Raw genomic sequence first — 14,164 nt, forward strand, 5'->3', positions numbered from 1 at the left:
TGCTGTTGCCATTCCCTTAATTTGAGTGCACACACATCAGCCCTTGCCGTATATTGTTCAATATGCTCAGTGAGCTCACGGTAGTCTAGGACGCGGCGGACCTTTTGTTTGGTCTCTTGTACAATGGCCATCAAGGGAATCAGCCCTCGCAGGGGGCCAAGCTCATCCTCTGGGTATGGAAGAAGCCAGCCATTGTCGATCCACGTTTGCAGTTCTTCTTCATACTGTTCCCTTAGCCACATGGGTGGGGGATATTCCGATAACCGGTTTCACAAGGATATTGGTGGCTGATCGTTTGACCACTTCCAAGACGCCATCCATGCATTGGTGTTTCTATCATACTCTGCATGAAAGTCAGGCTCGTCGAGAGTTATGGCAATACAAACATGTTCCTCACATCGGGAGAACTGTACCTTGCCGGTGCTGTCCACGGTAATTCCACCCAGTTGTGTTATCAAGTCCATACCCAGGAGTAGGTCGTACCCAAGAAGCTCTCCCTCCATCACCAGGGCTCGCACGGCTACTGCAGGCCCGTCGTTGATGCTTGCACGGATAATGCTCACCCCACAAGAGGCTAGTGAACCTCCACCTACAGTTAGTACCGGAATTCTCTCTGTTTTCAAAGTGGCACAGCATATCTTGCGTACGAGAGTCTGGGTGCATCCAGTGTCCACAAGCGCGAGGCGCTCGCTTCCATTAATGTGTATGCTTACAGTGGGTAGCGCCCTGCTCAATGACGATCTGGGGAGAAGACTGGCGCTGTAGCTTCTTCCCCTTGCTTGTTTCCCAGACAGGTGCGGGCCAGGTGTCCGCGTTTTTTGCACTTGTAGCACTGCGGCCTGTCAAGTTTCCGAGTTGGTTGACGTGACGAAAGACAATCACGGGCCAAATGGTTGGGTCCTCCACACTTATAGCAGGGTGTAACTGCGCCCAGGTCCTGCAATCCAACTTGTGATGGTTGTACAGCTGTCACTTGGTCCAATACTTCCAATATGTCAATCTCGTCCACTTTGGATGAGGCACGAAGCAGATCTTCCACACTCTTAGGTAATCCTGCAACAAAGGCGCACACCAAGCCTTTGTCTGACATCCCTCCAATAAGGACCGATAGCTTTTATAGCTCAGCAAGATACACATCCACCGTTTCCCTGGGATGTAATTTTCGGGCCATGAATTCCTTCCATGCAGTAATTGGATCTAATGCAAATGCTGTAAAAAGGGCGCGCTTGATGCAGGCAAAATCTGTTTTTTCCTCATCAGCCAACTGCTGGTATACTGCATATGCTCCCCCAGTGAGGAGCATTGGGACCACGCATTCTATATGCTTCACCCAATTGAGTTGACATATTAATTCTGCTTTTTCCACCCATTCCTGCACTGAGTGATCAGTGCTACTGCCATCAAACAGGGGAATTAGCTTGGAGTAAAATCCTGACATCATGCCGAAATAGCTTGTGTTCGTTACAACTCTACTTTCAACCGAGTCGTTGTTTGTTTCGCTCACCACACTCTTTTCTTCTACCTCTTCTTTTATACACGTCCATTCGCTTTTGTGACTAAAAATCGTCCCTTCCCGCTTTCCTTTCCTCGTTATATATGGAATCAGGGTACGAGATTCTCCGAGATTCCCCGAGACTTTTTTCCACATAAACACATGCAGGCGCCATCTTGATTCTCAATTTGTGCTCTGCAGGCACAAACGTGCAGCCGCTTTAACGGTAAGCCACTTCTTTCTCCACAATTGCTAAGACATTTAATTTCCAAAAAGACTGCTAATAGTTCTAGCGTTGGCACGGTTTTAGCTTTTAATGGTGCTACCCTTGCCTTAGCAAAAATCAGAGAAGATATACCTCCCTGAACTACATATACAGAAAACCCATATGCCTTTTTTGAGGCATCTGTCAATATGTATAAATCCGCAACAGTATCGCTATCAAGTACCTGTCTTCTAAACGATAACGAATGAAGCGCCGACAAATCACTAGCTAGTAATCTCCACCTTTCCTGCATTTCCTTTGGAATGGGATCATCCTAATCAATATTAGCCTTCCACATTTCTCCCACCAATATGCAACTTTGAATGGTGACTGGGAGACATAAAGATAATGGGTGAAACACACTGCATGTAGCTGATAGTATTTTACGTTTTGTTGCTAAGTTGGGGTCCCAAGTTCGCTGGACTAGGCTGATGGAGTCCGACTCTGGGTCATATCTGTAACCCAGAACCTTTTCCCAAGGAGAACTTTGAGTTGTCAAAGTCTCATTCTTCCTCATCAATTCCTGTAGCTTTGGGCAATTGGTGTTACATGATCGCAGATCAAATCCTCCTTTCTTCAATCTTTCCTTCATTTCATGATATAGTTTTCTCAACACACCTTCCGAATTATTCGTACTGACCAGATTGTCAACATAAAAATTTGAATTCAACAGTTTGGTGCATTCATCAACTGGAAATCTAGACGCATGATACTTCAATATGGAGTTCAATATAAAAGGGCTTGCGTTAAAGCCGAAGATAATGGTTGTATAACGGTAACATACCAGACGATCATCCCGTTTTAGAAAGAAGCAAAACTTATTTCTACCAGACTCCTTTGATAATCTAATCATCAGAAATGCCTTCCTGATGTCTCCCAATAATGTATATCTATTTGTCCGAAAGAGTAGAGTTAGATTTAACATGTTTCCGGTTAAAGTTACCCCTGGGTATGCAGCCTTGTTTAAGCATACTCCTCCCTTGACCTTCAATGAACAGTTGAAGACTGGTCGCATTTTAGTAGTTGCTATGCTATCGGTTTTAAAGACCGGTCGATGAGGGATCCAAAAATGTTTATGGAACTGTTTAGGTGAACAAGGAAAGAGTTCTATTATGCCTTCTGCCTCTTGTTCGGCAAAAAGCTCTAAATATTCCTCATAGAGGCCCTTCACTTCCAGAGTGTGTACCACCCTATCCAACACCTTGAGGGCTACTTGGTGATTAGAGCGCACATGAGCTAATTTATCAGTGTGCCACGGTAACTGCACCCAGTACTGTCCCTCCTTAAACTCTATATTTCTCATAAACTCCTCTACCTTCTGGGCATCATAGTCAGACAAGGTGTCGTTTTCTGATAGCCCCAAAGACTCCACACTGTAAATCCACTCCAGACCTCTTTCTACAGTACTGTCCTCAAAAGTTTCTTTATAAGGGTCAGAATAAGAAGAACACACGTCAAGAACACTATTAACGATGGAGGTCGGACACTTAACAGTTCTCATGACTTCTCCATAAGCTGGAACCTTGTGTTGGATCATAATAATTTGATGAGGAAACATGAAATTCCTGGGATTCAAAAAAGGAATCACTCCTCGTTGGGAAAGCCAAGCTTTCCCATTCATACATTTTATCATTTATAAGGGTTCCATAAATTGTAACGCTTCCAAAGTTATAGTGGCATTTCTTCCGAAATCTGTATCCAGGGTGTAATCCAATTACGTAAGGTTCTCAACCACAATCGCCAAATGCTCCACTGTATGAATGATATCTAATTCCTTGTCAATAAGGATAGGTAGCTGCTGCTTTACCTCTGGTGTCAACTCAACTGTTGTGGTAAGTTGCTGAAAATTGCAGGTTTTCCTTCCTAGGAACAATCTCAAGGTTTACTTCTGAGACGGATCTTGGGTCACAAGCCAGATCCTACAAAATTCTTCCACTAAAATACAAATTTTGACTGCCCGTGTCTATCAAACATCACAGCTTTGTCCTCTCTTTGTAGTACGATAGTAGTAATCGGCAAAATACACTGCTTCTCACCCAAACCAGTATTGATACATTCATTTGTTGATGTATATGGCATAGGACACATGATTGTGGTATGGTCCTGGGCTTAACATCGCTCACAATTGCCCGTAGGGCTTCTTTTACAGGGACACGAATCACTGAAATGATTGTTACCTGTGCACCTATAACATAGTCTGAGTTCTCGACAATGACGCCATCTTTGAGGAAATGTATGGTATTCTTCACAAACTTGAGTGGAATGACCATCCCTCAAACAAAGGTTGCAGGTTATATGCCTCTCCTGGATATGGAAGTTCTCCAATGTTGGCGTTGTTGTTTCCATTTTTCTGTCTGGATGAATGAATCTACGAGAGCTACCATAATCCAAATCTCTCTGGTTTGCTTCAGGGAGTGTAGCCTTCCAGGATTTTAAGATACTGATGCCCGTATCTAAAATAGAAGTTAAAGATGGATGTGGTGCTCCTACAGACCTCACTACTTCTTCCTTAAGACGGTTGGGCAGTCTTTGGAACAGTATATGGGCTCCTAATGCCCCTCTGCCTGAATTTCACCCTAAAAGTTTTTTTATGTTACCTTGTTTTAAACTTGTTTTCATTGTTTTATTTATGTATTTCTCTGTATGCTCCTGTCTTATTCGTCCCCCCCATGCTACAAGATAAAAAAACTCGTCCAAGTTATCCGGAAATAGAAATCTTCTCATGCTCTAGAACGACACAACGACATGCCAGCTACCAGTTGGCAAAAAGACGGCGGACGGAACATTATGGCAAACACGTTAAGTATTTTTTTAAAACTCATCCTCAATGTTTTTTATGTTACCTTGTTTTTAAACTTGTTTTATTTATGTATTTGTCTGTATTCTCCTGTCTTATTCGTCACCCTCATGCTACAAAGTAAACGATAAAAACAAACAAAATTCCGGACATTAACCGATAACAAAAAAAAAATACCGGAAATTATTCTCTACTAGAGTAGATAAACTAAGGACTTTATAAAAAAAAAGTTAGAACTTTTTCAACAATAAAAAAAAATGTAAATTAAATATTTTACACATCTGAACGTAACAAATTTTAGTCTATAAATAGATAGGCACTCGTCCAAGTTATCCGGAAATAGAAATCTTCTTACGCTCTATAAAGACACGACGACATGTCAGCTACCAGTTGGCAAAAAGACGGCGGATGGAACATTATGGCAAACACGTTAACTATCTTTTTAAAACAAATCCTAAATGTTTTTATGTTACCTTGTTTTTAACCTTGCTTTTTTTGTTTAATTTATGTATTTGTCTGTATTCTCCTGTCTTATTCGTCACCCTCATGCTACAAAGTAAACGATAAAAACAAACAAAATGCCGGAAAATAACCGATAAAAAAAAATGCCGGAAATTATTCTCTATTAGAGTAGATAAACTTGAGACTTTATTTAAATAGAATACTTAATATATACTATTACTGAAAGCTTGCCTATATAAAAATGCTTGCTTCCTGGCTAGCCAATCAAACCATCTAATATAGTTAGCCTTATTTTAAAGTACATTCGAAATATAATACAGTGCCATTAGCAAAGAAACAGTTACCCATGAAAAGGAAGCTCCTAAAGTAAAACCTCGAATGTAAATTAATATTAAGCCGCCTTTACAAATTGATAAAAGTTAATTATTGGATTTTAATTAATTATAAGGTGAAACTCCAATGATTCAAACTTGATAGATAACGAGAAACTTCCACCCATTAATATGGGAGGGGAGATTATCATCAAAAGTGTCCTGAATTGTTAACTTAGCACCGGACTTACTACTTAGATATAAAAAAGTCACTTGTACCAATACCCCTCCTCCCCCTTTTTTTGTTTTTAAAAGGAGAGTAGATAATACAGTAGATGTGTTATCAGCAGCTCCAGTAACTCTCGTTTCTCCTTTTTTGTCCCTCAGTCCTCATTCAATGAGTGATTTTTCCGACAAAGGGTGAAGAAAAAGCTGCTTAAAGGTCGGTAGTACTTGGTGACCAGTAGACTGAGATGTCGGAAATTTTTCTGTCTCTGTCTGTCCTTGTGGCCATGTTACTAGTAAGGGTGCTGGAGGTAAACGTTTTGTCTGGGCTGACGTTATCCGCCTGATAGTCAGGGACCCGAACCTTGGATTAACCACTAAGGAGGCTGTCCTATCAGCAGGCACAAAGTACTGGGACTGCTGTATTGCCATTTGCTGAGTGGATCTGGACCATGCAGTAGTCTCTGGTGGGGCCCCGCGATGCCATACTAGTGGGTAATTGTTACTGCTTTACCTTTTTATGTTCTACAAAAAAAAATCCTGTCTTTTTTCTCTTACTTTCCCTCTCTGTACTGCTCTAACCAAGTATGCCGACCTATTCCACAAATTTCAAAACCCCAACATGAAATATCTCCAGAATAAAAACTCGATTAAACCTAGAACCCTATCTTCCCACGTAGACACCTACTACCAGGTCTCCTTCTCCAACATCAGGGGTCTACGTTCCAACCTTCCAGAGGTTAAACCCCAATTACAGGAGACAAAACCGAACATATTATTTCTAAGTGAAACTGGAATAGGGCCGACCACTTCCCTAGATGAGTTCATAATTAGCTGATACTCTAACTTAACAGCCTAATCTGACCCCCAAGATCGCCATGGGCATGGAATATGTGCCTACATTAAGGACGGCTTCCCGTGTGGCAGGGATATCTCTAGAGAAGATCCTAATTTACCCAATATGTGCTTCAGGGTTGTACTTGCTAACACCACTGCATTTATATTTGCCCTCTATCGGCCCCACAACAGCCGAGTTACTATCCTTAAGAGCATGTCTGAGAAAATAGACCACATACTGTCTGCACATCCCTTGGCTAACATTCACATCTGTGATGACTTCAACGTCCATAACGTGGAATGGCTGACCCATTCAAATAAGACAGACGATGAGGGGAGGTTTTGTCATGATTTTGCCATTGCTTATGACCTCACTCAGATTGTTCGTGAACCCACCCACGTGCCCGATACACCCAGTTAATATGCAAGCCTCCTAGATCTTTTTCTCTCAACTTCCCCTGAGCTATGTTAATGTTCCGTTCATTCTCCTCTAGGATCCTCTGACCACTCCGTCATATCAGTTAAGATCAAAACGAAATGTAAGAAGTCCCCAGACGTACCCCTCCTCCGTACTGTATACCGATACTCTATGGCTGACTGGGATAGCTTCCATACATTCATATCTGATTTACCTCTGCACTCCATGTTTAAAAAGGAAGTGTCCTCTATAGTATCAGATCTGACCGAATGGTTAATTGTAGGCATAGACCAATTCATACCATCTAAAAACTTCCAACAAAAACCTAACAGCCAGCCATGGTTCTCCCCAGAATGTGCTGCTGCTATTGCGCACAGATATTACTTTTTCCATAGCTACCAACGTAATAGATGCACTGAGACTAAAGCTGCATTCAAGACTGCCAGCAACCCCTGTAAAAGAGTAATAAAAAATGCAATAGAGCTATATGCCCAGTCTGTTAAATCCAAGGTAGCTGATCAGATTTTGGCAAATAACAAATAGGATCCTGAACAGAAGTGTGCGTTCTATCCCAACCATTATCAATGAACCAGAGGTCATCTCGTCAGCGTCAGACAAGGCCAAACTATTTGCAAAGAACTTTGCAGCTAATTCTACCCTTTGCGATGAAGGCCATCAACTCCCCATATTTCCTCCTATAACACAGAACAAGCTAGGTAATATAGAAAAATCCGTGCATGAGGTCGCCAAGCTAATCAAGAACCTAGATTCCAGTAAAGCAACTGGCCCTGATGGCATCCCAATTATAGTGTTAAAAAAGCTTTAACCAGAACTTGCTCCCATACTTACGAAACTATTTAAGCGCTGCCTTAAGGAGAAGTGCTTTCCGACTCCCTGGAAGACCTCATCAGTTTGCCCTGTATTTAAGAATTCAGGTGATAAGTCATCTCCCTCTCAGTACAGACCAATAAGTCTCCTGTGTGTTATGAGTAAGTTGCTGGAATCCATGTTAAATAGAGAAATAGTCAACCACCTCAGCAGGAATAACCTTCTTAGTGACACACAATATGGTTTCTGCTCTGCACGATCTATCGCAGATGTGCTGACGGTTATATCTCACAGGATTAGTGAATTTCTTGACAAAGGCTTCCTTTCTAGGGTAATTGCTCTTGACATATCAAAGGCCTTCAACAAGGTATGGCATACGGGTCTACTTCGCAAGATTTCCAGCTACGGTATAACTGGAAATGTTTTCTCAATCATTAAATCATTTCTCTCCGATAGGCTCATAAGAGTAGTGGTAGATGGACAAAAATCGGAAGCCTGCAATATAAATGCTGGAGTCCCTCAGGGGTCAATCCTGGGCCCAACTCTCTTCCTGATCTACATCAAAAACTCCCTAAACACATATTTAAATCATTCGTTGACATCTATGCTGATGACACGACATCATCAAAGGCTGTAAATGACGAAGTTCTCTCTGATTCTCTCTTCTCTGATCTCGAGGGCGTGGTTCAGTGGGGGAAGATGTGGCTGGTTACCTTTAATGCATCCAAAACCAAACTCCTATCCTTACATCATCAACGCTCTGATCCCCATCTTGCATCAATTGCGATGGATGGCTCTCATCTGGGTGAGGCCCCGTGTTTTGACAAGCTTCTGGGTTTGACCTTTACTCCTGATCGGAAATGGAACACGTACATCAAGGCTGTTTCCAAGGTCGCTGGAAAGATGGTGGGATCCTTCTACCGCTCCAGAAGATATCTTACTACTGATGCAATTCTCTATCTATATAAAAGCCAAGTACGTCCAAGGATGGAATACTGTTGCCATATCTGGGCTGGAGCTGCTAAAAGCAGCCTATCCTGCCTTGACAGAGTATAAAATAGACTTCATGGCTTTGTGGGATGCCTTTTTCTCTTCCCTTCAACCTCTCTCCCACAGAAGAGACGTTGCGAGCCTATCCTTGTTTTATCGTTATTTCCATGGCAGGTGCTCGTCTGAACTCAAATCTCTGGTCTCCCCCCCCCCCCCGCCAATCTTTCACGAAAAACACCCGTCTGCTTAATCACTGTGAAAAATTTACCCCACTCTATATCCGTGCCTAAATCAAAACGTGGATTCCATGAACAAAACTTCTTTCTTAGAACTGCACGCCTGTGGAACTCTGTTCCGTCTGCCTGCTTCCCACCAGACTACAACTTGGATGTCTTCAAGTCTAACGTTAACAAATTCCTAATGAACCGTCCCCTTAAGTAAACACTTCATCAAATCTCCACACTAACGTAATGTACTTGCAATAACCCTTATTCCTGAGTAGCTTCCGATCACTGTGTAAAAAAAAAAAAAATTTCTTTCCATAAATCCATATCCCAACATAGAGACCAACTCCGACAACTCATATTTAACCTGAGACAAATAGTTCTTAAAATATTCAATATCATACCTGCCTCGTGTGGACAGTTTGAATAGGCTGGAGAATATCTCCTCTCTAATGCCCTCTTCATCCCAATAATTATCCTTAAGAATTTTTATCGCGGCATCATAATTATTAGATGTCTCCTCAGGATGATTGATTAGCCGAACAGACGTCCCGTAACACAAGTCATGAGGTAGATTAATTTTTCTCTACTTGATTTTAATTCCGAAGTGAAATACTCAAACCTAGTGAGAAAATCTCTCAATGCAAATTTGTTCTCTAAGTCCAGGCCATCAAAACTAGGGCATTTGACCTTAGGCCTAAACATAGAGGTGTCAACTTGAGATGGCTGCATTATATTTGGGAGCATGAAGGGAGGAGAATCATCCTTGTGAACCTCTGCGGTTAAGTTTTGTAAATCTCTTTCCACTTCTTTGAATTCGATAAGGTCATAAGCATGCGGTGCCACCCTATCTCTAGGAAGGAATTTAACCAAGTTTTCCTGAACTTGGTCCACCTTAGAAAGCCACTCGTTTATGATGTCTGTGGTGTTCTTCAAGGCACATGCATCCACTGCGACTCTTGTCTTTAATTTCCCTAATGTGTATCCGATAATGTGTTTATATCTTTCCTCTGTATCAAAAAGGGCCTCAAAAAGGTGATCCGTTTTTTCTTGCATTCCTAAGGAATCCTCAAGGGAAGACATTTGTTCCGCGGTCATAATAAAAAATAACAGAAGAAGAAGAGAAAAAAAAATGCACAACGTCTGCAGATCAGTGTTGCAACGTGTGGAAACTTTCTCCACTGAAAGGTAGAGGTTAACAAGGATTTTGCAACAATGGTTTGTTGCGACCTGTGACTAGGTAAAAATTGTAGAACCATGTCGGTCTGATAATAAGGGTAACGATTCAATTTCCTTCAAATCCAATCCCAAACTGAAATCACAGTATTTATTTTCGGAAAATTTACAAAGTAAAAATCAGAAAAATTTGGCACAAGGCCGAAGATGGGGAAGGGGAAAGGACGGTCTTCTCTGATAAGTGCTAACTAATCTAACCTAACTAGTTCCTACTTTCACTCTACTTACACCATAATACCACATTCATACTATACATCCATCAGCGTATACATCCTTCATCAACCACCATAAGAACATCATACCACGATAACCTAATTAAAACCCATCAGAAAGGGGGGTTTGGGAAGATAAAAAATTTATATACAAAATACAAATGAAATATTTACAATGTTAGTAACAAAAGACCCCCCGTTGTTAAACTATGGCAGATGCACTGATTCGCCAGTCGAAAGGGTGATGCGGGTCCAAACGCTTTATTTAAAACACCTCTTACGAAAACTTCGAAAGGGAACCCGCATCTCTGGCGAATCAAGCGATTTGTCACCTAATTTGGGAGGGGAGTGGGGTTTAAAAAAAAAAAAAAAAAAAAAAAACGCAGGGACAAACTTAAAAGGGGCCTAATGATCGCTATCACACACTAGCTAGGTTATGAACAAAGAAGCCTAAATAATGGTCCTACACTTGCCTATATCGTGACCTACTCTGGACTAAAAACGAGTCAGGGCTGACGTTCGTTCCTGTCACCCAAAATTCTTTTTCCTAAGGAACATCCAAGACTTGCTTCTCTCACCCGACACACACGCGCAACTGACACCCACCTTTCAACAAAGTCTGACGGAGAGAGTCTAACTCTCTCGGCCTTGATACGATTCTTTAAATAATGACGGAAGAGTCGTATAAGGTCGAGGGGAGTGAAGTCCTCAGATCCATAGACCACTTTCATACGTGTGTTCCAGATAACACCTCTCATCACAGCTAGCAAGGTCAAACACAAATCTTTTCTGAGCCTATCCGTTGTCGGAGCCCAATTGCTACAGACATTAATAGAAACCAAGGTAAATGAGGATGTGTTTAGTATGCGGACCATGAGACCTGTAAAAAACTCAATCAGCGGCGCCACGATGCGACAATAAACGAAGGTGTGACATAAAGTCTCGTCCTCATCGCCGCACCGTTTACAAATAGGCGAGTCCACCAAGCCAGCTGAGTGGAGTCTCTTACCGACCCAGAGAGCATCCCGAATTACCAGCCAGGTCAGGGAAGCCTCGTCGTTAGTGAGGCATCCTGACCCAGGCGCCCAAGGCCAGATTGAGCGGAGCTGCTCCTTCATCAAAGGGAGCCTCTCACCGATGACATCCGTTATGGATCCCCTCACTAAAACCCGATATAATGCCTTTCGGGACAACAGCAGAGTGTTAGAGAGGCTTTCCTTCACTCTTAAGAGGGACTTCAGTGCGCGCCGGCACTCGCAGTAGAAGGGACATTCACCTCGGGGCAACCTGTGTGCCTCCCCCTCGGAGTAGTGCACCCCGCAAACTGAAATCACAACCAAAATTCAGTTCACTCCATCCTTCTTATAATCCAGTTAGCCAATCAAATAAGTTAAACGTAACAACTACCAATATAAAAAGAGTCATCGCCCACACAAAAGATTTCTGCTGCCATTCTTCCTGAGAGTCGCAGGTAAGTGCTTCAAGTTTTCTCAATAATACGCAGTGCAAGTGCACTTACTGATCCATGCTATTTTTTAAATCGTATTTCCTAGTTTAATTAAAGTTTTATGATGTTTTTTTTATTCAATTGTAAGGTATAGAATAGGTACAAAAAACCCTCCCCTCCCCATGTTAAGAATGGCTTTTTTTTTAAATAATAACGTTATTATTTCAGCACAGCTCACTCTCTGCATATAAAAAATAACAGAAGAAGAAGAGAAAAAAAAATGCACAACGTCTGCAGATCAGTGTTGCAACGTGTGGAAACTTTCTCCACTGAAAGGTAGAGGTTAACAAGGATTTTGCAACAATGGTTTGTTGCGACCTGTGACTAGGTAAAAATTGTAGAACCTTGTCGGTCTGGTAATAAGGGTAACGATTCAATTTCCTTCAACTCCAATCCCAAACTGAAATCACAACCAAAATTCAGTTCACTCCGTCCTTCTTATAATCCAGTTAGCCAATCAAATAAGTTAAACGTAACAACTACCAATATAAAAAGAGTCATCGCCCACACAAAAGATTTCTGCTGCCATTCTTCCTGAGAGTCGCAGGTAAGTGCTTCAAGTTTTCTCAATAATATGCAGTGCAAGTGCACTTACTGATCCGTGCTATTTTTTAAATCCTATTTCCTAGTTTAATTGGTACTTATACAGTTTAGTGACGACATTAAAAAATGGAAATATTGAAAAAAGAAATTTATTGTACGTAACTGTTATAGACTGAAGTTCTCTGAAAAAAAATTTCACTTCATTTGATCAAGTAGTTTTTTTTTTTACAGCGAAAAACAATTATTTATCACGACGACGTCAATGTGGCCATTTTGGAAATGTACCTAGCAGAATACCTCCATTTTAGGCCAAATTTCGCAATCTAGCCTTTTTTTTTCTCGACAGAATGAGATGTGCACAACACATCTGCAATTTTTTTACGTTTTTTTGTTTTTTTTTAAATCTGCAATTTTTTTTTTTTTTAAATAAGAATACTATTGAATATGCAAAGAAATTGAAGAATGCAAAGAATTGAAACATTTTTATACGAGATTATTTTCGAAACATGCGCAGCTGGACATGCATGGATAACTTCGAAACAAAATTTTAAATTCGAAAATTTCGAAATTTCGTTTATTTACTTCTGTTACAAATTAAAAAAAAAAAAAAAAACACCCCAAAAATGGCATCTGTCGTCGCAAAAAAAAAAAAAAAAAAAAAAATCTCATTCTGGTGGGGAAAAAAACGGCTAGATTGGCCTAAAATGGAGGTATTCTGCTATGTACGGCAGTTACCTGCCCTTGGGGAATTCCTGGGCGCTGCAATAACATTTCCAAAATGGCCCCGTTGACGTAGCCGTGATAAATAATTGTTTTTCGCTGTAAAAAAAAAACTACTTGATCAAATGAAGTGAAATTTCTTTTCGGAGAACTTCAGTCTATAACAGTTACGTACAATAAAAATTTTTTTCAATATTTCCATTTTTTAATGTCGTCACTAAACTGTATAAGTACCGTTTAATTAAAGTTTTATGTTTTTTTAATACAATTGTAAGGTTAAAGTATAGAATAGGTACAAAAAACCCTCCCCTCCCCATGTTAAGAATGGCTTTTTAAAATAATAACGTTATTATTTCAGCACAGCTCACTCTCTGCATAAGTACCCACATTGAAATTGACGAAATCGATATTTTTATTGGATTCCAATAAAATTAAACCTTTTTTATGTTTAATATAATTTTAAGAATCAATATTTTTGAGGGAGATTGCAAAAAAAGTGTTTCAGATTATTTTAAAAGTTATTGAATGGGATTTTTTTAAAGCATAAAAAATAACTTACTTTTCATATTGTAAACTTATTTTAATATTTAAATTTTACTTAAACACATTTTGGTCAATGTCAAGTTTCTGTCCAACTCCTTCAAAAAACTTTAATATGACGACCTGAATAGGTTTTCGGTGATGCTGAAAACGAATATCACATTTAAATTTGAGTCAGATAAGTAGTTTTCATGATATAAAGAAATTATTTTCAATAAATGGGGGATCACTTTCCTATATAAAAGTTACGTAAAATGAGCACCCACTTTCTGGTCACTTAGTAATTTCTTCATATCATAAAGCAATTTTAAATTGTGATATTCGCTTTCAGCAGCCCCAAAAACCGGCGATATTTTTTACTAAGAAATTCGTTCATTTTTTCATTTTCAAATTTGTTTTATATGACGAAATTATTAGGTGACCAAAAAGTGGGTGTTTTTTTACGTTAAATTTACATAAGAAAGTGTTTACCCACTTTTTGAAAAAGTACTTTCTTCATATCATGAAAACTACTTCTGCCCCAAATTTAAATGTGATATTCGTTTTCAGCATCCTTG

At 40.3% G+C, this 14,164-nt stretch overlaps 1 protein-coding gene across 1 annotated transcript; it reads right to left on the reverse strand.

Annotated features, from left to right (window-relative positions):
- Window positions 1-2,031: 2,031 nt before the first annotated feature.
- Window positions 2,032-3,294, reverse strand: LOC145248783 (uncharacterized). Its single transcript, XM_080110417.1, has one exon. The coding sequence runs from the start codon at window positions 3,292-3,294 to the stop codon at window positions 2,032-2,034; it is 1,263 nt and encodes a 420-aa protein (XP_079966543.1).
- Between the last annotated feature and the right edge of the window lie 10,870 nt (window positions 3,295-14,164).

The sequence above is a fragment of the Euprymna scolopes genome, chromosome 27 (assembly GCF_053919585.1).
Source record: "Euprymna scolopes isolate OS-2025 chromosome 27, ASM5391958v1, whole genome shotgun sequence".
Taxonomy (NCBI): domain Eukaryota; kingdom Metazoa; phylum Mollusca; class Cephalopoda; order Sepiida; family Sepiolidae; genus Euprymna; species Euprymna scolopes.